Source organism: Sander lucioperca, chromosome 2, assembly GCF_008315115.2.
Source record: "Sander lucioperca isolate FBNREF2018 chromosome 2, SLUC_FBN_1.2, whole genome shotgun sequence".
NCBI lineage: Eukaryota > Metazoa > Chordata > Actinopteri > Perciformes > Percidae > Sander > Sander lucioperca.
The window spans coordinates 41,330,444-41,356,488 of NC_050174.1; the positions used below are offsets into that span (position 1 = coordinate 41,330,444).

Genomic DNA, 26,045 nt, shown 5'->3' on the forward strand with positions numbered 1-26,045 from the left:
GGGGAGCCTCATATCAAATCTGTCTTTCTGTACCTCAGCTCCGAGGTAAGATGAGTGATTTCCCAGAGCAGGGATCCCCTCTCCTCCCCTTTCTCTCTGCCACAGCGGCCAGCCCATGTGAGTCAAATTACTGTAATTGAGCAAGGATGGAGTCGGGTGTGAGGTGATCTCTCTCTCTCTCTCTCTTCATCCCCTCCCTCTCTCTCTCTCTCTCTCTCTCTCTCTCTCTCTCTCTCTCTCTCTCTCTCTCAGATATTTCTGCACATGTTTTGAAATGACCAGCAAGCATCTCTCGCCCCCCCCCCCTTTCCCTCTAACACTGCCTGTAACACAGAAATCAATTAACTCCTTTCATGTCAGATCAAAGGCCCAATACACCATCCAGGTCTCTCCACAACCTGTGGGACAATTAGCTCTCCCTTTGGACAGCGACCAGGCTGGGCAGATGAAGGGAGGCTGCTGCCACTGTTCACATACGCGTGAAGCACTCGTAAACAAATGGGAAGTGATTGGGCATAATTTAGCATCCCCGTAATTTACCAGTTAGTTGTGCATAAATACAACCGCATGATAGGTTTTAATTCATCTGCTGTGGACTTCAGGACTAAAGGAAAATGGACTTTGACTTGTGTGTATATCTTAAAGGATGCCAGTGCTATAAGCTGCCGTGTGGCTGGCACAGCCATGGATGGATTATGGGACAAATGGGCCCCTGGGAACAGACATGTAAAAGCCCCCCAGCCCCCTCCAGCCCCCCTACATAGGAGCAAGACCCCGACTGAAAGAGACGCAAAACAACTACAAACAACACATAGTTCAGACTGATCTCACAAAGTGGCGTATGCATGAGACGCCAATTCGTATGCCGTTTTTGCGTGTTATAAAGACGCATAATCATTTTTTAGCGTGTTTATCAACGCCGTTTGGCCTCCATTGACCTACATTACATGTGAATTAACGCCATAGCGAGTAGTATGAAAGGAAGGAGGTCCGCAGAGGGAATTTGGTTGGTTGATGTGGCGGATGGGTAAAACACAGGACTTACACCCAGGAGCGCCAGGTTCATGTCCCACGTCCCATGTTAACTGTTTTTTTTGTTTTTTTTTTAATAACGCCTTCCCCAATGTTCTTTTCCTAAACCCAACCGTTTATTGTTTCCCTAAGTGTGTGACGTTGGTCACCGTCATGTTTTTGTCGTTTTTTAGTGTTACTAAAGCCTTTCCCAATGTTCTTTCCCTAAACCCAACCCTTTTTTTTTTTTTTTTTTACACGCGTGTGACGTTGTTCTCGCGATAACACGGCACGTGGCGACGCCACGTGGTGTGTATGTTTACATCCGCTGTATACAGCGTAGACATACACGTGGATAGCTCAAAATGCGTACAGATCACACGTCATTTGGCTTTAGGAAAGTGGCGTGTATGTTTACGCAGTCATGATGCCATGTTGCATAGTTTGTGTCTCTTTAAAGTTGTTGTTTTGTGTCTCTTTGCAGTCTTTTTATGTTTCTTTGCAGTCATTCTGTGTATATTTGTGGTAATATTTTGTTTCTTTGCAGTCGTTTTGTATATCATTGCGGCCTTTTTTTGTCTCTTTGCAGTCTTTTTAGGTGTCTTACAAGTTGTTCGTGGTCATTTTGCATCTCATTGTGGTCTTATTTGTTTCTTGCAGTCATTCTGTGTATCTTTGTGGTAATTTTTTTGTTTCTCGGCAGTTGTTTTGTATCTTTGTGTGATCTTTTTTGTCTCTTTGCAGTCGATTTGTGTGTCTTTCGAGTAGTTTTATCCCTCTTTGCGGCCATTTTGCATCTTGTTGTGTTGATATTGCATGTCTTTGTTGTCGGTTTGTGTCTTTTTGTGGGGTTTTTTGCATCCCTTCGCAGTCACTCTGTATCCTTTTGAGTCATTTTCTTTTCCTTTGCAGTTTTGTGTCTCTTAGAAGTCATTTGCATTACTTTGTCGTCATTTTGCGTCTATTTTTGTTCGTCTCTTAGTGGTTGTTTGCATCTTTGTGTGCTCGTTTTGGCTCTGGCCCAGTCTGCCCCAGACCCCTTGGGCCCGTGGCCCTGCGTCCATTAGGCCCGTTCAGTAATGCCTCCATGGGCATGGTTGTGGCACAACATAGGAGTGTGACATCAAACTGATTGGACATGGGGGAGCGAGAGGAGCTTTCGTCCACAGACAGGTGCACTGACCCTGTCCACCCCTGAAGGTGCCACTTGCATTTTATTGGACATTTAGGGCCGGCCAGCATTTTTTAACAGCCACCTGGATGCAATAAAGGGCCAGCTCCTGAGCTCTGGCTGCCCAGAGGATTTCCCAGCAGCTCCCGCGGGACCTCTGGCTAGTTAAGATGTTTATTAAGCTGAAAGTGGTCCAGTGGGAAAACACAGCACTTCTGAGAGATTCGGGCCAGCAGTTTTTCTTGTTAGTAGGCGCGCTCCCTGGAGAATTGTGTTTCTTTTCCTTTCAAACCCCGGAGGGGGGGGACAGGGTCAGTTCACAGGGCACGAGGTTGACCAACTGGTAACTAGGCACATGAACCCAGGAAGGGGGATATCTAGAGACCATCAAGGTCAGCTTGGAGCTATTCCCACAGTTCCCCAAACTGAGTGTGTTAGCTAAACACATTCTAGTTAGCTCCAAAATGAAGTTCTGTATAGCATTTAGCAATGTAAATTCCAGGAAATGTCTTGTGGAAACACCAACAAATATAACAATATAGAAAGTGGGTTTCATGGGTTGCATCTATCTGTGAGCAGGTTTGTTTTGTTTTTTTTCTCAAAAAAGGTCTTCTGAACTTTAGAGTCTTTACACTTTTAAAGTGATTAAATGTAAATGGGGGTGCGTGATATAGCTTTAATACACAGTTGTTTCTTTCTTTATAATGCACAACTGAAGTTATTTGAAGAAAATGTCCATCCAGAACATTATGATGTTAGTTCTACTTGCTGTGTGACAGATCTTGACCGCACTAAGCTCTGCTGGCCCAGTAGTTCAAAGCGCCGGTCTTCAGCCTCAGGCACTCCGCCCTAATAACTTCAGTTAGCCCGTTGCTTTCAGCAGCCACACTCTGCTTAAAGGAAGAGAAAAGTTTGGAGGAAACATAAGAGGAATGGTTCAAATTGCTTCTTTGCTACTCAGCTTTATTAATATTACTGCTTTTTTGTTTAATTTTGAACTTTCTGGGGGCCAAACGGCAGAGCCGCTGGTTAGCACATTGTGTACTGAGCAGCACATGCAGCCAGTGATGGGTTTTTAGTGCTCTCTGCCTAATGTTCAGGACAGATTAGAAATGTTCGCCTGTGACAGATGCTGTCTAGATCTTCACTACCAGATCCACCCAGCTGCAAAACATCTGGCTGGATTTCTACCTTTTTCTCTGAAGTGCAGCCTATTAATGACACAGCCACAATCATTCCCTACACGCGCATACACTCGCACTCAGTACACACAAAACACATCCAGTGTGTTCCATTGAGAGAGAAAAAAATCACACGTAAGCAGATGTTTGATTGTAAGGATTTTTCTTTTTTTTTATTGATGCATATTTTCATTAATTTCTTATTTGTCGTCTTTTTTTCTTCTTCTTTTTTTCCCCCTATCATCGTTAATTCAGCACATTTATAACACTTGGATTGATGCTGGTACCAGGTTCTACTGATTCTCCACATATTATTTTATTTGCCATGAAAACAGCCATTCAGTTCCAACTCCGCATCACAGCCAGCATATATGTAAATATGTATTAGAATATCTTTCAATACTTTAGCCGCAAAGTCTGCAAGCACATGCAGTTTATTCAGCAGGCCCAGAATTTATGCATTCCACATGAGGAGCGGGTAGCGAAGGCCTATGTATACGCTTGTTGTTAATGGCACACATCCTAAAATCATGCTCCTGGCCTCCTGCGGCTTTCACTTTTTTGTGTCAGAGGAAACATTATTTTTGTGGAGACAAATCCACTGAATAACATGATCGTCTGATGAAAGGCGTTGCAAATCTTGCATGAGCGGAGGCACTTTTGCTAATGATGAAAACAGTCACGTAACAACAAATGCCATGTAACCCGCCGTGGCATGACGGTATAAGATCAGTTGCTTGTTATGCACACGAGCCAAAAGTTTTCCAAGTTTTCGAAAGGCTTTTCTCACAGCGCAAAGCGTTGTTTTGCTTCCGTGTCGCTCCTCCATGCACTCAGCACCTCTGCGAGGGATATTGAATGGTCCTTGTCGGGGGGAAGATTTAATGTTCTTTAGGCACTCATCAAGAGTTAGAGAGAGAGTCACAAGTCACATTCTCATGGAGACTTTTGGAGAGCATGCTTTAATTTAGTTTAAAATGCCCATGCAGTAAGTTGTTCCTCATGTGTCTGAACAGCTTAGGCTCACATGCAGACTTGTTTGGCCATCGCCTGTGTGTGAAGTGAGACAGAAAGGAAGGGGAGATCCCCACATTGTAGATTTTGTTATTGCTGTGTTTCATAATATATCATCTGTTACCATCTGCGATCCAACTTCCAGCGATTTTTTCAAATGTTTTGAAGAAAATGATCCATTGTGTTTTAGGAAAACATTTGATTTTTTTTTTTTTTTTTATATATACTATTATTCATGCATGACACAATTCAGAAAAGACCTAACCCAATTTGACTTTTTTTTATGACTTTAACACAAAAAACTGTGGGGGGGGGAAAAGAAGAAAAAAAACTTGAATTAATATACACACAGAAAATCATAGCAAATTCATAAAAAAGACTAAAATTATTTTGACATTTTTGTCTATTGAAATGGAAATGTTAAAAACAACATGAACCGTTAAAACAATAATATGACAGAAATTGGAATGATATTTTGAAAAATAGAATTTGTGCTGAGTGTTTTTTTTTTTTTTTTTTGGCAAGTTGAACGAAAACACACACAGTATGAAAAATGATTTCAAAAAAGAGATGTTTGTTTTTCCTATAATAATGTGTGCGTTTTCCTGTAACTTTACATCATTCTCTAAAGATGGTTGATGCAGAACACTGAACCAACAGTGAAAGTCACTGTAAGTTATTGCTGCAAAATTACACTGAATGTGCATAAAAACATATTTCCACCTACAAATGTCTATGAACAAATATATATATATATATGTATATTTTATGCTATGTTTGCAATATATACACTACCGGTCAAAAGTTTGGGTCACAAATTTCGATTCCACTCCATTCCAGACAGAATACCAGCTGAGATCAGTTGCATTGTTTTTTTAATCAGGGCAGCAGTTTTCAGATTAGATTATGTGCTTACATAATTGCAAAAGGGTTCTCCAATGTTTTCTCAGGTAGCCTTTTAAAATTATATCAGATTAGTAAACAGAATGTGCCTTTGGAACATTGGATGAATGGTTGCTGATAATGGGCAATGTAGGTAGGCAATTATGTAAGCACATAATGTAATCTGAAAACTGCTGCCCTGATTAAAAAAACAATGCAACTGCTCTCAGCTGGTATTCTGTCTGGAATGGAGTGGAATGGGAATGTCTAAGCGACCCCAAACTTTTGACCGGTAGTGTACACTGTAATACTTTTTTTTTTAGTGCAGTGCAACTCATGGACAGAATAGCAGGACAGAATGGTTGACAAATAAGCACCAGTGTATTATATTTACAATATGAATAAAAAGATCAAACTAACAAAATACAAGTCCAAATACAAATACTCTGATAAAGAACATATAATTCAAAACATATTCAAGTAATATACATAATATTACACTTTGTGGTAAATGAGGGTTTTTTTGCATTTCAGTGTCCCTCAGTTTGAGGGGAAAAAAAAACTTTGCGTTCCTAATGATTAAAAATGTACGACACACGTTTGTTTTAGTAAGACAACGCTGCAGGACTTTTGCCTTTTTCAAATTAACAGCGTATACAAGTCAGTCGTAGAAATACCTGACATGGTGTTTTTTCCTCTATTATTCTAATCACCCATACACTGACAGAGGAATTAAACAGGAAGGCTAATCTATGAAATACAAATGATCTAAAAGCCTGCTTGTAAATGTTTTACAAAGTATCTGAGACAGAGAAGAATAACACAAATGACATGACATCATTTAATAACAAGGATGAAAATATAATTCTGTTTAGTGTGATGAATTGTGAAAGAGTCTGTTACACTAACATGAACTAAAATATTAAAGACAACTCCAGTATTGTGTACTTCACTGAAAGATGAGCAGACAACAAGAACGTGATATTTATGTGACTTGTAAGAATAATGTTTAATTTGTTTTAATGAATACATTAACAGCATGTAGTACTCCTTTCTCTAACTGTTTTACAGTATTTTATATTAGCATGTCCTCAGTAGTGGTATTTTTTAAGACATGAAAGGAGTTACCAGAGGAAGTTGTGCTGCCTGGTTCCATCCAGCAGGGGGTGATATTGTAATTCAGATAGTGGCTTTCAGGGCTTTGGGGTAATATGAGCATACCACTGTGAAGTCATGAGTGTTTAGACGGAGTCAGGGGACCGGCTGCATGAATCTGACTACATCCTGGATCACTGTCACCAGATGACATCACGCTGTTTCTGAGCTTTGTAGCTGATGATCTAGTGATCTCCTAAAAGTTTCAATACACTTAACAAAAAATGCTTTATACCAGATTTTGATTTCATGGTTGTTATTCATTTTCCATTCTCTTTTTTTTTTACTATGATAGAAGAGCCTATTACTCGGAGGGATTTTTTGAGAGTCATAAACATTACCCTGAAATAAATGTAAATAGAGTTAACAAACAGGAGCTGGAGGACTTTAAACAGTAATGCTTCCATCTGTTATACTAAGATATTTCCATCTATCTATCTATCCCTCTATCTATCCATCTATCTATCTATCTATCTATCTATCTATCTATCTATCTATCTATCTATATATCTATCTACCTATCTATCTATTTATCTATCTATATAGATAGACAGATATATAATATATTATATATCTATCTATCTATATAGATAGACAGATATATAATATATATATATATATATATATATATTATATATCTATCTATATTGATAGACAGATATATAATATATATATATATATATATATATATATATATATATATATATATTATCTATCTACAGTATCTATCTATCTATCTATATATCTATGTATATCTATATATATACCTTTATATCTATCTATTTTCTATTATATATCTCTATCTTTCTATCATTCTATCTTTCTATTTATCTATATCTATCTCTTTTAGAAAGTTTAAACAATTACATGCATTATGGTTTTAAACTATAAATTATTGTTTGGTCATACTTTTTGAAATAGCATTAGTATTGGTTATATCAGCAGGTATAAGCATTGGTATAATTCCACATGTATTGTTATTAAAATACTGATCGGGAACAGGGCTATATTATTAGATCTTATGTTAATGAAATTACAGCTCCGTTTGGCTCTGTGTCTGATGCAGGTAAACACTTCTCAGGCTCACATTTCCAACTTGTATGTCAGCTCGCTGTCACACAGGGCTCTGTCAGGCCATCTGTCAAGAACTCAATAAATTTGTCAGTGGAGACGAAAAAAGAAGAAGAAGCTGAATCCAATAAATCATAACGTAAACAAATCTAGCCATGGGTTGACAGTGCTGTATTATACTTTGGCTTAATCCTGGGGGAGTTGGGATTATCCTGCAGTATCATTTTTTTTGGCTGTCTCAGTAAAACGGCCCGTGTGCTTCAAGGCGGATAAAAAGCAGAAATATGTGAGTGAGTGGGAAGAAGGAGATGTGACTTAAAAGAGAAACACTGTTTTCTCTTGTGTTGCATTGAAGCGAACTCAAATAAATCAACAACACCTATGGGAAATATACAAATTGTACAAAATCATATGGAATCAATTTGTGACTTCAATTAAAAAAATCAAAAGCAGTTGTTACATGCTACTTTAGTATTCAGGGGCCCTTATAGGCCTGTGGGGCCCTGCATCCCATCCCCTATTTGTTATTACAGGAGTGCACTGCTTGTTTGCTTCCTGTGTGAAATCACACATATTCATTTTTATTTATTTATTTATTTGAGGTATGAAAGCAACAACAAAAAAAATATGCAGAAAACATTAGGACTCAGCAAAAAAAAAAAAAAAAAAAAAAAGATTACATTACAGCTGATTCGTCGCAAATTGCCGCCGTGCAAACCCAAAGCCCTTCTTACGAGCCACAGTAATGACTTTACACAAGGCTGAATAACAAGCGACACCCTCCGCACACACACACACACACACACACACCCTCCCCACCCCCAATTCGTTCAATGTATTGCAAGAGAAACTGCGCTGCTGTCTGTCTTTCAGATACTCGGCAGCAAACACATTAAAGGAGCCCGTTTGGTTTTTTCATTCGAACTTTTTCTGTGGAAAAAAAACCCCCAAAAAACTACAAGCATCATGGAGAGCTTAGAAACACTCATTAAAAGATCAAAGTGAGTTAACTATCAAAGTGCTCTAGCCATGCAATTTAGGGAGCCATTATGTCTTCGGTTTGCTGAGTTCCTCCTTTGAGGATGTTAAGGGTTCTTCCCATTCTCACTCAGGTACTTTAGTTTTTAAAATGCTTTGCGCTTTGTTTTAATCGTAATCGAAAACGCTCACAATTTCAGCTCAAGCTAAAAAAAATTTAAAAAATTTAAAAATAAAAGATAATGACATAGACCCAACCGTTTATTATAGGCTAGTGCACATATTTAATTTAATATAGCCTACTTATATGGCTTCACGTTGATGATGATTGTTATTATTTTCTGTGATTTTGCCATACATTGATTATAGCCTCCGTGTTTGAGGCCTGCCCAGAAGCTGTGTGAGTTATTGGGAAATGAAAGGATCCTGCGTGGCTTATAAACAGCGTGCTGTTAATGTAATTAAAGTAGAAAACTGGTCTATATGTTTATATTCTAATTTGATTGATGCGTTTGTTTGGACGAGATTTAAATGCAACGAAGTCATGAAATAAGTCCATGTAGCATATTTAATTGTGTTAATGTAGCACATATATATATATATATATATATATATATATATATATATATATATATATATATATATATATATATATATATATATATATATATATGTTTAGTGCGAGTTTTGTTCCCTGCTGTGCTAATTTTTTATCTTTCCAGAACAGTTATGACACATTATTTTAAATAGGCGTAATAACACAATGATCGTTGATAATTGCTGGTAGTAGATGTCTTCGTTTTCTTAATGCACTCTCACACGAACTTCCGTCGTGAATGTCAAATCCGACAATTTGCATGCAAAAGTGTGCGCAAGTTTTCGCAATTTTAGAACTTAGCTCTCGCTCAACTATTTAAATGCAGGATCATAATTTTTTTTTTTTTTTTTTTTGCGATATAATTTGCCCTTCTTCTGCATTGAAAAACTTCATATTTTTTTCTGTTTTAATTAATGTCCAGAGTCTTTACACTCAATGTGAAAACGTATCGAAATCCCAGCAGCGGCAGCAGCGTGCGGGAGTGTGCAGTGCTATAATGGCGCATTATAATGCTCTCTTACCTTTCCGATGGATGCAACAGTTCTGCTTACTTTAAAGTCAATTGCTTAACTTTAGGAGACCATTGCTTTCTGTAGGCTACTGCACACCTGCTGCAACGCTTTTTTTCTTCTTCTTCTTCTTCTTCTTCTTCTTCTTCTTCTTCTTCTTCTTCTTCTTCTTCTTCTTCCTGCCTTATAGCAGCAGGCGTGGGAGGGCTTGTCATGTAGAGGCTCATTAAAACACCGCCGGCTAAAAGTTGGCGGATTGATTTATTGAATGAATGTTTGATGTCCTCATTCACACAAGTGACCTGGCCGAGAACTGCTGAATGAACCGAGAAAGGGTGGGGGGGTGGACGGGTAACACGGGCGATATTATATGTTTAAAAAAAAATTAAAGTATTGATTGGCCTATATTGTATTGATATAGCTCAGCTCATAATGCTGCTTAGAGGTAAGATAATCCAATATAGTGCGAGGCGGAGGTAATTGACCCCATGCTGATAGAAATGCTGGAAATAGAAGGGGTGTGTGTGGGGTGTGGAGAAACAACAGCTAAAGCCGGGGCTGGATGACTTCATGACTGGCAGCTATGGACTGATTTTAACACAGCAAGTGTAGATATGTGTGCTGTAATGAAAGAAAGAAAAATATGAAGATTCAGTATTCATATTATAGGCCTATTTATCTGTGCTTTCAACATTCCTGTGATAGGTCTAATGTCATTCTAAAAAAAAAAAACAGTATAGGTGAACATATTCATTTCCTGTGTGTATTTGGCTCCTCTGTATCTTTCTCCCATACATCCTGCAGCAGTTCTCTGAGTGACCGGCAGAGGGCAACGCCAACAGTCCGCTCTCTGTTTCCCAAAGTGGGCTACAGGTCATCGCCTGGATGCTCCACAAAGGACGTTGAGGAACAGCAGCTATAGGCCTTTGGGCTGAAGGTAAACGCTGCGTATACAGCCCTATATTGTATGCAGTCTAAGGTAGACACTTTATAATGATTCTGCAGAAAAATGTGCATCTGTTTTTTTCTTTCTTTCTTTTTTTCCTTGCAGCAGACTGTGAAAATATGTGAAATAGGCCTAGCTTTTTTTTCTCTCCATAATATAATGTTCTGCAACTTAGGCTATTGTTAAAATATAGCCTAATTATTACTATAAAGTTAGGCCTATTATTAGGCCTACCGTTGTCAGTCAGTCAGTCAGTCAACTCTCTTCGTGTCTCCGTTATTAATTGAGCATTAGATTAGCCTTTATTTTAAATTATAAAAAAAAATAAAATAAAGGCTGCCACGCATGAGCTGATCTGATCATATAGTAACGCTGCTTTGTCTCCTTAAATCGTGTGTACCATGCGTCCAGTCTGGTGTTTTCCTACCTGGCTCCTGTAGCTATTTTTTTTTTTTTTAAAGAACTTGATAACAATGAGGCTCTCGTGCAGCGTGACATGGGAAACAGCGCCCAATCCCATTAGCAGCCATGTAATATCAGACAGGCCTCAGTGCAACAGTCCTCGGCACCTCCGCAAACGTCTTGATCACATCTCGACACACACATATACAGGCTACATAGAGCCTATCTTTTTTTTCTTTTCTTTTTTTGTAATGATTAATTATTATTATTATTATGCGTGTTTGGTGGGATTTTCAAGTATTCACATTGGCTTGATTTTATTCTGGTGAGGGCTCATACCTCATGGAATAAAATATATAGACTCTGTGTTCTTGCAAAATAAATACAGCAAAGGCCCTATACAAATTATTATTATTATAGCCTACGGAAGAGGGTTAGGGCCAGTGTGAAACATGTATTTGGGTTCTGAGTTTAAAGTCAGAACTCAAATACATTTTTCACATGTGGCCCTAACTCTCGTCCGTTTTATTATTATTATTATTATTATTATTATTATTATTATTATTATTATTGGTGCTTTTCTCGGTGCTGGACATGTAGGCCGCTGTTATCACCGCGCGGATCGCCAGGTGCATCAGCTGAAAGGGGACAGCAGCTCCCTCTGGAAACAATACACAAAAGGGCAAGGGAGGCATGCGATGCTCGTCTGTATTCGTCACTACTGACGGGAATATAACGTATTAATTCATGATGCAAGTAGACGGCACAGCCTGCATTATCTCGCTTCAATATTTTTAAAGTTCATTTTGGCTAAATCACTTCCACGGAATGCAGTTTTTTTTTTTTTTAAATTAAATCAGAAAGCGTGTCACAGAATACGCATATAATTAGGGCTACATTTGAGTGCAATAATAATATTGTTATTAGTCAGTAGTAGTAGGCTACTAGTAGTGTTGTTATTATTGTGATATAGCATTGCATTGTTGCTTCCGTGTGCAGCCAGGCCACTGAAATATCACTTTTCTCTCTCTGCTCTTCTTTACGCTTGGATCCGTGTGCGCGCGTGTGTGTGTGTGTGTGTGTGTCGTTATTGGACTGTGTGCAGCCGCACTGTACTCTTCTCCAATAGCATCCCAATGGCAGTGAATTGGAATGAAAAAAAAAAGTGTAGCCATGCATGCAGGAGTGGGAGGATCCACTCGCTTCAATCTCGATCTCAGACTTTTGCAGCGACAGGCACACAACCAACCAACCAACCGTCTCTGCTGCTTTCCAAAGAGTTACTGCCACTGGGACAGCTACACACAGACACGCTTGTTATTTTTTTGGATTTGTTGTCAAGTTGTGTTCCTTTTTTTCTCACCTTTAACAAAAACGTGTTGTCCCGTGAAGAGATCCCTGGCAGGCAGCTTTCTCCCGTCGGCTCGAGGACGAGAGGATACAGCTTCCCCCCCTCCCAGTCCTCTAATCATATAACAGGTGACTGTTGAAGAGACTTTTCCCCTCGTTTATTGTGTCCTTCTCTGTCTCTCCACGCTTCTCCTGACACATTTGGGATTTGTGTAGCCGGCTTACACTGCCGTTACCATTTTTTTTTTTTTTTTTTTTTTGCATTTCAAAGTTATAGGCTCATTTTCTACTTTTGCTCCTCCGAGCTGCAGGCTGTTGTCACACGGAACTCGGGCGCTTTCAACAGGTTTCCAGCCTTCGCTTCCTCGCTTTGCCTCCAGACAGCTGTGTGTGTGTGTGTGTGTGTGTGTGTGTGTGTGTGTGTGTGTGTGTGTGTGTGTGTGTGCCCGCCTGCCCTGCCCGCCCGCCCGGGATTCTCTTATCCAGTCTGACCGTATTCTTATGGATATTGCAACAGGTCTGGTGTCACTGGAGCGCCTCTCCGCGGGAGAACAGTCCGAGACGTGCATCATGCTGGACGGCATAAAAATGGAAGATCATCCCCTGCGATCGGGACAAGCCACGCTCGGAGTCATGCTCGGTGAGTCCCAAATCTTCTTCGTGATCTTATTTTTTTTTTTTTTTTTTTTCCTGAAATAACCTCAGCAAATCACTATGAACTGCGAGCGCGAGGTCAAACACGGGACTGTTATTCCTGTCTGGATATCATTACTGTGCGTGCATGCCCACTGCTTTTGTTTCCTGACACCTAACGACCATGAACGGTTGATATCCACGCATGCAAAGGAGATAAAACTACAGATAAAAAGAAGGGGGGGGGGGAGAGAAAATGTAGTTTTATTGTCATGTTATTGTGAAGGAAAAGGAAAGGCATCATAAGCGACCCACACATCTAAAGGCTGCAGGAGTGATCTAATCTGCAGGCCTTATTGGGGAGAGAAAATATCAAATCCATTCATTAAAACCTGCATTTTTTATTTCTGTATTTATTTATTTGATTAAACACCATTTCACCTCACTTGATTTCTCCAGTGTGCGGGCCTTTTCAAGCGCTTTAAGGGATTCTAATCCGACATTACAGTCCTTTACTCAGGCCTCATCTCTCTCTCTCTCTTTTCTGCAGGGACTGACTGTCACCATCCCTCCGTGTGTGAAGGATGCCAGCGTCCCATCTCCGACCGCTTCCTGATGAGAGTCAACGACTCGTCATGGCACGAGGAGTGTTTGCAGTGCACCGTGTGTCAACAGCCCCTCACCACCAGCTGTTACTTCAGAGAAAGGAAACTTTACTGCAAACACGACTACCAACAGTAAGCACACAATTAGTACTCGCAAAGGGGAGAATCTCTGCTCTCTCTCTCCCTCTCTCCCTCTCTCTCCCTGTCTGCATTTCTTCAGATTGCTTTCGTTGGTGTGCAATGATTTAAAAAAAAAAAAAACTAAAAAAAAAGGCATTGTGATGGCTTTGGCTGGCCTGGAGGCCCTGTGAGTGTGTGTGTGTGTGTGTGTGTGTGTGTGTGTGTGTGTGTGTGTGTGTGTGCGTGTGTGTGCGTGTGTGTGCGTGTGTGTGTGTGTGTGTGTGTGTGTGTGAATTCTGACGAAATTAAAGAATGGAAAAAAAATAATAATATCTATATTGGAGGTATGATATAGCCTATACATTTCCCAACCTGTTGTCAATGCTTGTTCCGCCGGAGTTAAAACGTGACGTGTTTCCTGCCAAATTATAAAATCAACAGGAACAAGTGGAATTAAATGTGAGTTGTTGTTTTGTTTTTGTTTTTTCTAACAGTTTGAATAATGAGCGTGAGATAGATGTGGCAATGCCCGCCGCAGAGTGCTCACACTGGCATTGGCGCTCATGTATTACTGTCATATAGCTTGGCTTCCTTATTGTCGCGGTGGCCCACGGTATTTCCACATTCTTGTCTGCGGAACGAGCGCATTTCTGACAACGACAAAAAAAAATAAGATGTGATCCCCACTCAGGCCCCGAGAATGTGCAGGCGTACAATCTCGAATTGTTTGACTCCGCTTTCTGTCAGGTATTTCCTGGTTGCATCATGTGGCCTTTCCCCATCACCATCAATTCATCATTCATTCCAAATAATATGGAAAAAAAACATCATTTCTGTTTGCTTTCTTTATTGAGCCTGATACGACATGTTCAGATTTATTTTCCGATCAGCCCAAATTCATTTACTCTGAAAATCTGATGCCTCGATTTGCTTTATTTATTAGATTTCAAAATAGTGCTTTATCTATTTTACCATTACAGTTTTTTATTTTTATTTTTATTTTATGCTATTTTAAAATTTGAGTTTATTTCGGGGCTATTTTATTTTTTATTGGATATGAGGTGTTTTTTTTTTTTTTTTTTTCGTGCGGCATATGAGACATGGCAACAATTTAACGCTTTAATGAAAAACAATATGGGCTTTTTACTCCATACTGAGTTTAAGGTACTTGCAAGCTAAACACGCTAACAACGTGGATTTAGTGGAAAAAAAAAAAAAAAAAGAATTAGGCCTAACACGTTTAGGCATATGCGCACGCGTGACCCGCGTATACAGTGACACACACACACACACACAGACACACACAGACACACACAGACACACACACACACACACACACCCACACACACACACACACACACACACACACACACACATTCACACACCATTTTAAAGGCATTCCTAATTTAGTTTTAAATTGCACGTTTCACAGTTTGAAAAAAATCGAACTTATTTTGGGTTAAAATGCTGGAGTGTTTATTATAACAGCAGACTAATGTGATTACATGCATATTGTTCATTTTGATCATTTCTTCTCACAAATTTAACACAATAAATAAAAGAAAAGAACGGCATTATTCATTTTTTTCAGCCACTAAAATGAACAATTCCACAAATTATAGATACATGAGAATTATGTGGAAATTGTGCTTTTTGTTTCAAAGTGAATTACTATAAAGTTTTATAAGGCCTATGACAGGAAGTGGCATGGCAGCCATTAGCCATGGAGCAAGGCAAATTAGTAAATTGAATTAGTAAACGATGGCATGAAAGCAGTAGAGATGGCAGGTATTAGTGAGGTAAATATTGAGGCTGTGGTAACAAAAGTAACAACAATGCTGAAAGTTGCTGTTTTGGCCTGGAGGACCCTGGGGTGCCTTGTGTTTCTCATAGCATGAGTGCTTTTCATGCTTGTCACTACATTTTCAGCTTTTTGTGTCTGTCCTTTTTAACAATTCTACTTCGATTACCGGGACATTATGGCTCTCTGCTAGATACCTTGCAAGCAACAAAGAGTTACATCTATTGCCATGCGTGCCATTCATCCAGCTCTGTGACAGGAGTGTAGTCGGCGGACAACAATGGAAAATTCATAGCAGTAACTATGGGATACCAGAGCCACGGCGTCACGGCTCAGAGGTGGCTGGAAGCTGAGGCAGTCCGGCAGAGAGAAGGATCTCTTTCTCATGCCTGTTATAGCGCCGGCCTTTTGTGCTTTTTTATTTGTTTGGGATGTGTGTGTGTGTGTGTCTGTGTGTGTGTGTGTGTGTGTGTGTGTGTGTGTGTGTGTGTGTGTGTGTGTGAGTGTGTGTCTGTGTGTGTGTGTGTGTGTGTGTGTGTGTGTGTGTGTGTGTGTGAGTGTGAGGAGAAGAAGACAGACATAAACAGATTTATTTTGCATCCAAATATTCCTCTTTCCTGTGGCATTTAGTTTCTGACATGCTTTTGAAGTGCCATATTTGGTATAAAACTGACCATTTCCCCCCGTTTTCTCTGCTACACGTTGAATGCTGTGAGCTTGTGTGGCAAGTCCGATCACCCCAGCCAAACACAACAACCTGCTGGACGACGTACCACTCTCACACACTGTTATTCATTACATCTTTTTAATTCTTCACCCTCCTCCCCCCACTTATTTTTTTTCATGTTAAAGGCTAGCTGGAGGGTCCTTCCATCACACAGAAAGAAGTATCCCTTTTTTTCCTGTTTATTCCACTCATATTGATGGGATACTTAAAGATGTAATTGGCACCTTTTTGACTTTTATGACACCCATTTAAGATGCATTTGTCAGCCCACAAACTGCTTTGGGCCGTGAAGAGAGCTCCTAGCCTTACAGAGGTCTTCGTGCCTAATTACATTCCTACAGCAACTGATTCATGCCCCGTAATCAGCTCTCACTAGCTATAATAAATCAAGGAATTGGCAAGCAGTCTTTTTTCCCACCTTTGGAACAGGTTTAAGTGTAGACGGGGGAAAACAATTGTGTACCGTGTTATTAAAACTCCCACCAACACAGTTCAACACATCTTGCTCCATATAGTGCAATTATATAGTAACAAGATTGGATTATATTGGCCTCTTTTTGTGCCATGCAGCTGACCCATGTTTATCGTCCCTGTCTGGATACGAAATGTGTAAATGAGGGAAATGTGTAAAAAGAAAAAAAGAATTCAGGGTCTAAAAGTAAAATCTTAAATGTACCGATGTCAGGCATATTTTCCAGAGATGGTTGGAAATGTACTATGGTTAAGAAGAGGAGAAATGCAGCGATATAGCTGTGATTTGAGAACAAGTTAGAATCGAAGGCAAATAGGCAGAGCTGTCAGTTGGGAGGGAGCCACAGCCGTAGAGGAGGAACAAGCTTGAACGAGACGGGCGGTATGTAAAAGGTAGAGTGGAATTACACCACCCCGAGAGAGTTTGTTGTGCCCTGGTGTTTGGAGGTCAATTATACATCATTAGGAAGAGAGAGATCTTTTTTTTTTCCCCCAGGGAGACCTTTCCTCTAACCAAGCAGATGCTTTGAAAAGGAGCCATGTAATGAGGCCTATCACTTGACCGAAGTGTTGGACAACACCCCTGTAATGGACTACCTTGTTAGAAACTGCCATGGGCTTCATCTACAAAAACTCAACATTAACTAAACTATATTATACACCATGCTGCCTACTTTTGTGTCCTGCTGATGCATAAAAACCTCACATTCCACAGTGGATTTTCTTTTTTCTTTCTTTCTCCATGCTCTATTTGACTGTTTAGCTAAATGTTATTTTAGGAATGTTTAATTTGCAACTTATTCAAATACATGCAGCATGCAGATTTTTTTCTCTCCCAATTTTCAAATTCTCGCGCCGTAAGCAAAATTAAATTCAGGTCACGGTAGTATGAGTAGTAGAAAAACACAGCAGTGATGAAGCCATAAAAAGCCGAGCTCCCAGAAACTGTCTCACCTCCCGTTCATGCTGGACGATCCCCCGGTGTGCTGAGAGGTGCTTTTTAGAACTGTTTGGAGTGCCCTCCTGTGAAATTGTTGTTTTTTAATTAGCTGTGCTTGGGACTCTGCAGCAATGTGTGCCGGATAGATGCTGACGGCTGGCTTTCTGTGTTAGCTCACCGAGTGTGTGTTTTACTCACTCTAGGACACTCCCGCGTGGCCTGGCACTTTGTGAATGCTCATACGCACACCAAAGAAAAAACAAAAAAAAACTAGGATGTACTTTGAGTTGCCAACCCAGACGGGTAGTTTTGCACCTCAGTATTCAAGAAGCAGCTCAGATCTGTGGGTGTGCGTTCCTTTGTGCAAGCCTTTCTAACTTTCCGCTATACTTTCCTTCCTTTTGTTTTTAATTCTCCCTAAAAAGGATAAAAAACATGTCTTTAGCCACTGCTCTTGGGTAAATAAAAGAGGACCTCTACAGAGAGACAAATCTAATGTTAGAAACACTAAGCCGGATAATATTGCTTCAGCTTGCTGGGATTTTTTAGTGCTCGGCGAGGAGCTAGTATGAAGCTGGCCCCGTTCCTCTGTAAGGAAGTATTGGGTTTTATGTCAACATGGCTTGGCCTGTCCCAGCAGCATACTAGGATGCATCATCTGTCATCTCACGGTTTGCTAACTGTCCCCCCTCCCCAGCATATATAGACCCATTAAAGGACCTGTTGGAGTGGTATCTATTTGCATCACTAGCTGCAACTAGTTTTGTTTTTTTTGTCCTTTAGGGTTCCTACAAATAGCTCTTTGAGTGATAAATATTTGATTTAAACGTATCGTTTTACACCAACCCATGTATATATGAATAGCGCTGTTATATATTTTACACCAGCGTACGTCTATAAAAGCTTCAATAGCCTTCTGTTTATATTCACTTGATGTTTTTAGTGATGCTGTCAGTAAATCTTAAGTATTATGTTGTGAAATTAGGTGACTTTGCGAAGGTTTATATTATAAAGGCTGCCGTGTATTTTAGTAGAAATGAGTGGGAGCAAAGTGTGTATATGTGTCTGTGTGTGTGTGTGGGGGGGGGGTATACTAGTGTGTATGTGTATGTAGCAGCAGTTAGAACACAAAGCACTTTGCAGGATGCTCTGGGAAGCCACAGAGGCTCAGCCACAGTAATGCCCATCACCACTTTAGAGGCCAGACTGGTGGCGAGGGATGAGGAAAGAGGTCTCTGTGGCTTTATGTGGGGGAGCTGTAGTGCAGGGGAGGAGAAGGCTCTGCAGAGGGATCTGCCTGGTGTGCTCACATTACACTGGATGATAGCAGAGGGGTGCAGAGGAACTCAAGCATGCAATTTGTTGGTAGCCACAATTTAACCTCATCTCCTAAAGCCGGCTGTTAGGCAGCCAGTGGGACATGTCAGTCAATCGGGAATGCTAATCAGTGACGGTGGAGCGAAAGCCCTCGGCTCGGCAATGTAGTGATTTTTATTAGTGGCTCCAAGTCCATGGGCCTTCAGGTTTATTTTCACAGCATGACAACTCTTCATAACAAAAAAAAAGGAAGGCAACCACAAAACCATTAAATGCAATTTGCAAATTAGATTTTGGTTAAATCTGTGAAACACTGTAATAGGTTTCTTAAAGTAGCCAGGCGAGAAATACACACACTCAGCAAATGTTTTCAATTTCAATTTGCCAGATTACATGTTTAAACTTTTTTTTTTTTTTTTTTTTTTACTGGCTGGAATTTTTGCTGAAATTATTCATTTCATATATCATTTACGGTGTGTCGGATGAAAGTGTAACATTTACAGAATTATTCCCATTATTCTTCAATTACGTGTCATATCTATTTGTCTCATTCTGCTTCTATAGTTTGGAAAAAGCCCACACTTGTTTCTCCAGGCAGCCTGGTCGAACGTGCATGAGAAATTGAGACATGGCCTCTGCTGCTGGCTCGCAGTATCACTGCTGGCCCCAACTGTGTATATGTGATCCCACTCTGGAATGTTTTTCCAACACGTAGGCTTTTCACAGATACACTAGAGAGGACTGGCATCATAGTGGCAAGTGCTGCATTCAGACTGTTGTGTGCCCAGGGCTTACTCTCACACTCACTTCACACATTCTAGCTCTACATGGGAATGGGCAGAGCAGTGTGTTTGTCTACATACACCCCAGGTTTTTGTGAGGGTGTGGGCGCATACGTGTGTGTGTGTGTGTGTGTGTGTGTGTGTGTACACTTGCTTCCTCTCTTTGCTTCTTTCTTTCTTTGTCTCCAATCTAAGCTCTTTGCACGTCCTCACAGTCACTCTCAGTATTTAAAAGATACATTTCAGCACCTCATCTTAGTTGCTGCATGTCTGAATTTCAGCAGTCTAGATTTTTGTACAGATACAGCAAAACACATTTCTTTGTCCCCCCCCACCCCCCTTCCCCTTTTAATCTTCATCAAATGAGATTAGCCCCCCAAATACCGGTATTCCTGCCCAAAGTGACTGACAGAGATTTGCACTTTTATCATTAAGTGTGACACTAAGCTGGTCGGAGCTTTGTCTTGAATGGAGGGTCTGACGGAAACGGGGGCTCCTAATCCTTTTATTTGTGTCAGGCCCAGAAAGAGGGAAGAATGGGGCCGGGGTGGGATGGGGCTGCAGAATGCCACGGCCCTTAGTCCCCTCCAGACCCGGCCTCCACAGCCAAGTGAGCATGAGACTCATCCTATGAGGTCTAAGCACTCGAGCGGACGCATACACACTCATGCGCACACAGGCACACATTTGTGCATTTACAGTATGCTAAAATGTTTGCTCAAGCAAATGCACACAATCACCGTCTCGTGTACAAATACATATGGTCACCCACTTGTGCGACCGATCACAGATGCACACACACACATACACATGCAGAGTCATTTTAGAGTGTGTACCTGCTCACAACAGAGCATGCGTCTGTCTGGAAGTGCATGGATTGCAATAGCAGGAGGGTTCAGTCTAGGATGAGATTAATAAAGTTTGCCGGTTCCCTGGTCGAGGTCCAACGCTAGGCTTTTGTCTGAGGCTCACATCGGGTTGTGGGGCTTCATCTCCTTTTGTGTGTGCACCCTTGTGGTAATCCATCTCCAGCGGGAGTCCCCTGGGGCACTTTATTTACTCATTCAACTGTTTGGAAGTCTGTTAGACTGCAGATCAGATGCAGTGAAACCAATGTGATTACTTTAACCAGCACTTGCAGATTCCTGCCCAGCACCTCCTCTCACCCTGGGCTGGTATGCTCTGCAGGTGGGAGGGGGGGGGTCCACACTGGCTCATCCTGCTCTGTGTGTCCTGTTTACGGGCCTGGTTTTAGGGCTTATGAAAATTCTGCATTAGTTATTGAACCTCCTGTGCCCACACACTGTAGAGCTGACTTGAGTCTTTCATTATCCTTGTGTATTTGAGTTTGTTATTTCCCTCCCCTTGTATCTGAGTTCCAAAAACTGGTGGCTGACTGAATTTTGTCTCTTCATCATAATTCAGCACCATGGCAAAGTATGGTGTCACATTGTGAAAACTAACATCTATGTTTTATTGCAAACAATGAGATGGATTTGGTTATCCATCCATCAACATAAACCCAGAGCTATGTATTTGGGGGTAACCCCCGTGTTAAACCGTTGCAGGCTGTCAGGCTCTCTGAATTTACTCTCCGTCTCTTCCCCCTGGCGTGGCTGGGGAATATGGTTGAAATCAGCTGCCAGGACCAGCATCTACAGCGAGTGCTCCCTAAACTCGCTGTTTAGAACCAGCCGCTGATTGGTGATGGCTGTCTTGGCAAGAAAAATATCCCCGTCTGAAAACATTGCAGATTGGGTTACTATGCATCTGACTCACTCTCCTCCTCTCTGACCGGCCCCCCCATGGCAAACCAGCATGATTTGTGCATGAGGTCCCATGACCCATGGAAGCTTCAAAAAGCAGCGAGGGGAAATATTTGGATGATCCTGATGGGGGAGTGGAGACGTGGGAGGGAGGCAGAGATGATGGGGGCTTGGTAAGTGCAGGGCTATAAGCGGTGTAAGGCAAGGCAGATGTGGAGAATCTGCAGTGCAGCCGTGATGACAGGGGAGTGTGTGTGTGTGTGTGTGTGTGTGTGTGTGTGTGCAGAGAAGATGACTGCCCATCTTGGACTCTTATCCAGACTCCCACCACCAGTGTCCCATAGGACAGTTGTAACACAGACGTCATGTTCTGCATAAAACGGTGGCAAACAGTAGAGGAAACGTTGCAATAGAAGAGGCATTTTATCATCAGGTACCATGCTCTGATACTGATCGTCTGCACCTCACCCCCCTGCTGTACACCCCCGATCTCTTCTCCTCTCCCTTTACCTTTCCTCTGCCGGTTGGATATTAATGTTTCCCAGAAAGCTGCTACGATACGTCTTCTTGGGAAATTCCATGACTCGTGAACGCTGCAGAATGATCTGGTGTCTATAAAAGGGATGGATAAGTAGGAGAAAACATAAAGATTGTTCAGTGTGGTTTTTGTGCATATGTGATTTCATAGAGCTCTCAAGATGGAGATTTTTGTTCGGTTGCCTTGATTAGAAAAATGTGTAGCTGCAGGTGAAGGCTGAGTTGTTTGCTCCATTCATCTACATGTTCTCCTCTAGCCGATAGTATTGTTTGATTCAACCTCATGGCCTCATAGCACATTATTTATGCACAGAATTTGCCTCTGGGGTCAGTTCACTAGTAACCCCATTGAACAGGAATAGCTGCTGTAGACTGAGGCTTGATGCAAACCCAAACTCAGCAGTCGAAAAATGCAAAGCTTTGGTCTGAGGCAGCTCCAATCAGTCTTTGGCTTCTATGCTTGTCGCTGCCTCCTCCTGAGAGCGGGTGGGTTGGCTGACCCCTAGGGTGTCTGTCTGCCTCGACGTTGGCCCTGCAGGCTCAGCCTCACAGGGGAGTGCCAGCCCCAGGCCGGAGTTGTGCTCTGAAACCAGAGCTCCAACATTGTGTTGTGATCCCAGCTGGAGAGACAGCTCTGGCTCTGAGCGGAGCCCTCTCGCAGTGTGCAGCCGGGGTCACCGGTGGCCTCTCAACCTTCATCACTCCACTGTGCTTCTGCACAGCACCAAACAGGACTACATTATTTATTGACCCGCAGTCTTCGGTTCTTCTAAGACTCTGTCTCGCAACAAATATCAGGGAACTAAAGTTTTGATGAGGTCATGTTATCAATTACATCTAACTCGGTAGGTTAAAGTAAACACAAAATGTTAGTTCTGCCTGTGCAATTCTCTAGATGAATGCTGTCAGTAATAGCGCTCTGTCAGTGAAATGCAATGTCGTCTGTTATGTCTATGTTGGATCGTCTCACTTTTAAACTTTAATCTGTGAAGTAACCAGAAAATCTGGTTTTAGGAAAAATGCCACTTTGAGTGTTTGTGGTGTGAATGTGTCTTCAAGTCGGTGTTTTTGCAGTTTCTCAATACAGCATGTTTATCAAATGGTATCTTATGGGTTCCAGCTTCACTTTGCATTTGATCGTGTTTTTTGCATTCCTGTGTGAATGTGCTTGCATGTGTGCAGCCATATGTGTGTGTAGCGTGCCCGTGTGTAGTGGGTCTGTCACTCGGCCAAGCATTGGACATGCTGTTGGCAGGCGACACAGTCTGTGGATTCTCCCGTTGGTCATGCTGCTTTGGAGGCAAAAAGCGGTGCGTGCCACCCAAACCACCAGACCCCCACCCCCCTTTCTCCTTTCTATCATCAGCAGACCGGCCTTCTCCCTGCTCTCCATGCTCTCCTTTTCCTGGGCCCCAGAGCCTGGGCTGTGGCCTGTGGATGAGTGCTACATCCTGGCTGTCAGCACAGGGGTTAGCTGGGGATTGGCCTGTGGTGGAAGTGCAGTATCAGGCCCTGTCTGTCAGCTCCTCTTTCCACTTCCTCCCGCTCCTTAGCGCAGGCTGCAGTCAGTGGCACAAACATACGGCGAGCTGTGACTGACTCCCATCTCTGGCTTGAAAATGAAAGGATCGCCCTTCAGAATAGGCATATTCATAACCATGCCAATGAAAGGGGGCTGTTTAAAACCCTTAAGTGCTCGGGTGTTGTGTTTTTAAACAGACCGCGAAAGCTTTGCCAGATGGTTTACTATTTCACCCAGTATTTATATTTCGTGTACGTTTAACTGTCGCTTTCTGACTTCCGAGGAACGAGCACTCACCCACAGCCTGTAATTTTGCATACCGTCACAGCTCCTTTGCAACCATTTATTTTTTTTTTTTACTGGAAAGACCAATTCCCATTTATCAGATTAGTAAATGTTTGCAAAATGTCACTCAAGATATTTCATAAATCTTGTGGGTTAGATATTTTCTGCCAAGATACTGATTTTGTGCATAATATACAGTACATGGAGCCTGTGGATCACATTATCTGATACACACACAGGTACATACTTACACACACATGGACATACATCTGTACTGCACATGGTCGCAGACAGGCCTACACATGTCGGAGGATTTGTGACTATAATCAGATTAATTGGTCCATCTCTCCTTGGAAACATCACATATACACACACGATGGACTGTAGTAGCTTTCAGCTGGATGCTGCTTACACTAACCAGAGGCCAGGCAGCAGGCGCTAGGTCGGCAGGGTCACAGCGAGCTCTCTGACATCAGCATCTCTTTATGGCTTACATGTTCAAAAAATTATTACAGCACTTACAGCCTTGTTTTGTCTGACAGAAAAGGAATTTTTATCTGTTCCTCTTGAGGGTTCCAACTTATTTAAGCTGCACTTTTTTTTTAGTTAAATGTGACACAGAGAAACATTTTTTTTTCACAACATAAACATGAAAGTTGGTGTTGCTTGGCAGAAGCCTCGGCCACTTCAAAGACAGTGGCAAAACATGCCTGGCCTTTGCGACGAATATTATAAGTACATTAACCATAATCCTTAACATTCTCCGAGCTGCATGCAGGTTCAGCATCTCAGTACGCACTGTATGTTTTTCCTATTTCCCACAAGTATGTCTATGTGAGGGACTATCTACACACATGCTGCCATTCATGATTTTATTATAGGTTTTAGCCTCACCACAACTCATACATAGGAACGAATAAAGCTTTCTGCCTTTCTTTCTCCTTTTCACATTGTGTAATTGACTGTTAAATGTATACTTCTAGTTGCATGTATGTATTTACATAATTATTATGTGGTGAGTGCAACAAAAGTGTTATCGTTACTGGCAGTAAACAGTGTCAAGGGCCATGCCATCATGCCATGGTGCTTCAGATCAATGATTTCCACCCAAGGGGTAGGCTGCTAGTACCCAGGGGGTACTTCAGCTGTTGCCATGGGATAGAAAGGGGTGGAAAGATTGTGGAATGGTATTTTGAGAAAATAGAAATTATTAATAAGAAATAATTAGCTAATAGTAATGGATAAACATGTGAAATAGTGGGCCAAGAAATGACTTGAGTTGAAATTGTTAGCTATTTAAGGGGGGGATTAGGGGTTAACCTGCCATTTCCCCTCTCCACACACCGTTTAGCAGTCTGCGAGTAGCAGAGAGAGTACGGGGCAGAGGGGTTGTTTAGTTGAATATGTTAGCCTGACATATTGCTCCTTCATCTGCCTGATGGTTGTGCATGTTATCTGTGAATCTATGGCCCCGACCATGGCTCTAGAATATTAGTAGCCTGACTGGGTATTGATAAATCCATGGCGTTGTCCATGGTGCTGAAGTAGCAGATTTGTAATTGCGACTTGTTCTTCTGTCAGTTTCGTCTTGGATCTATAATATTCTCTAAATTATATGGTGGTATTAATAGTTAGTTAAAATAGTTAGATAAACATTTGGAATAGCCAATGGATACTTGGCCAAAACAGCCAATAGTAATGAATAAATGGCTTAAAAGTCCAGCTTCTGCTATTCCACATAGTAGTACTGATGCAAACTTAACCAAACCAACGTAATCATTGCCAGTTAAACTGTCTGAATAAAATATTGTAACAACCGCTATTATATCCACTTGTGTATCATTAATAGTTGAATAACATCATGTTTAAAATGAATTCAAATGAACACTTTTAGAGCAGGATGGCTGATGTCAATGAGGGGTTAATTGAGTTTATCTTGACAGGGCTGTGCGAGTTTGGGAATCACTGATTTAGGGGGTAGAAATATGATATTTATGCACACAAGCACCAACTTCCTCCCAAAAATAATGGTTGTGGGTTGAGGTTTGCCAAATAAGAAAAATTCAGATAGTGTAAACTTTACATAGTTCCTTGCGATTGTCCAAATGTTCTGTCTGCCTGCTCTGCCTCATGTGGTAAACCCAGTGCTGCTGGCGCTTAAGACAGGCGAAACAACCCATAAAAACTTATTTTGCAAATCGTGTTTCGCCCAGCTCTGGTTTTTTCACACATTCTGGCCCTAATAAGCTCTGACACACCCTAAACAACCAC

The 26,045-nt window shown here is 41.4% G+C and overlaps 1 protein-coding gene across 2 annotated transcripts in view; it reads left to right on the forward strand.

The window, feature by feature from the left end:
• Nucleotides 1-12,133: 12,133 nt before the first annotated feature.
• The window catches only part of lmx1bb (LIM homeobox transcription factor 1, beta b), a 47,887-nt gene continuing 33,975 nt past the window's right edge, over nt 12,134-26,045 (forward strand). Inside the window, exons 1-3 of one of the 2 annotated variants that reach the window (XM_031300687.2) lie at nt 12,134-12,397; nt 12,786-12,908; nt 13,452-13,638. In XM_031300687.2, coding sequence (XP_031156547.1) covers nt 12,839-12,908; nt 13,452-13,638 — 257 coding nt within the window. In that variant the 5' untranslated portion in view covers nt 12,134-12,397; nt 12,786-12,838. Of the gene's footprint in view, nt 12,663-12,729; nt 12,909-13,451; nt 13,639-26,045 lie in introns of both variants that reach the window. The other variant, XM_035997757.1, reaches the window with a different exon arrangement.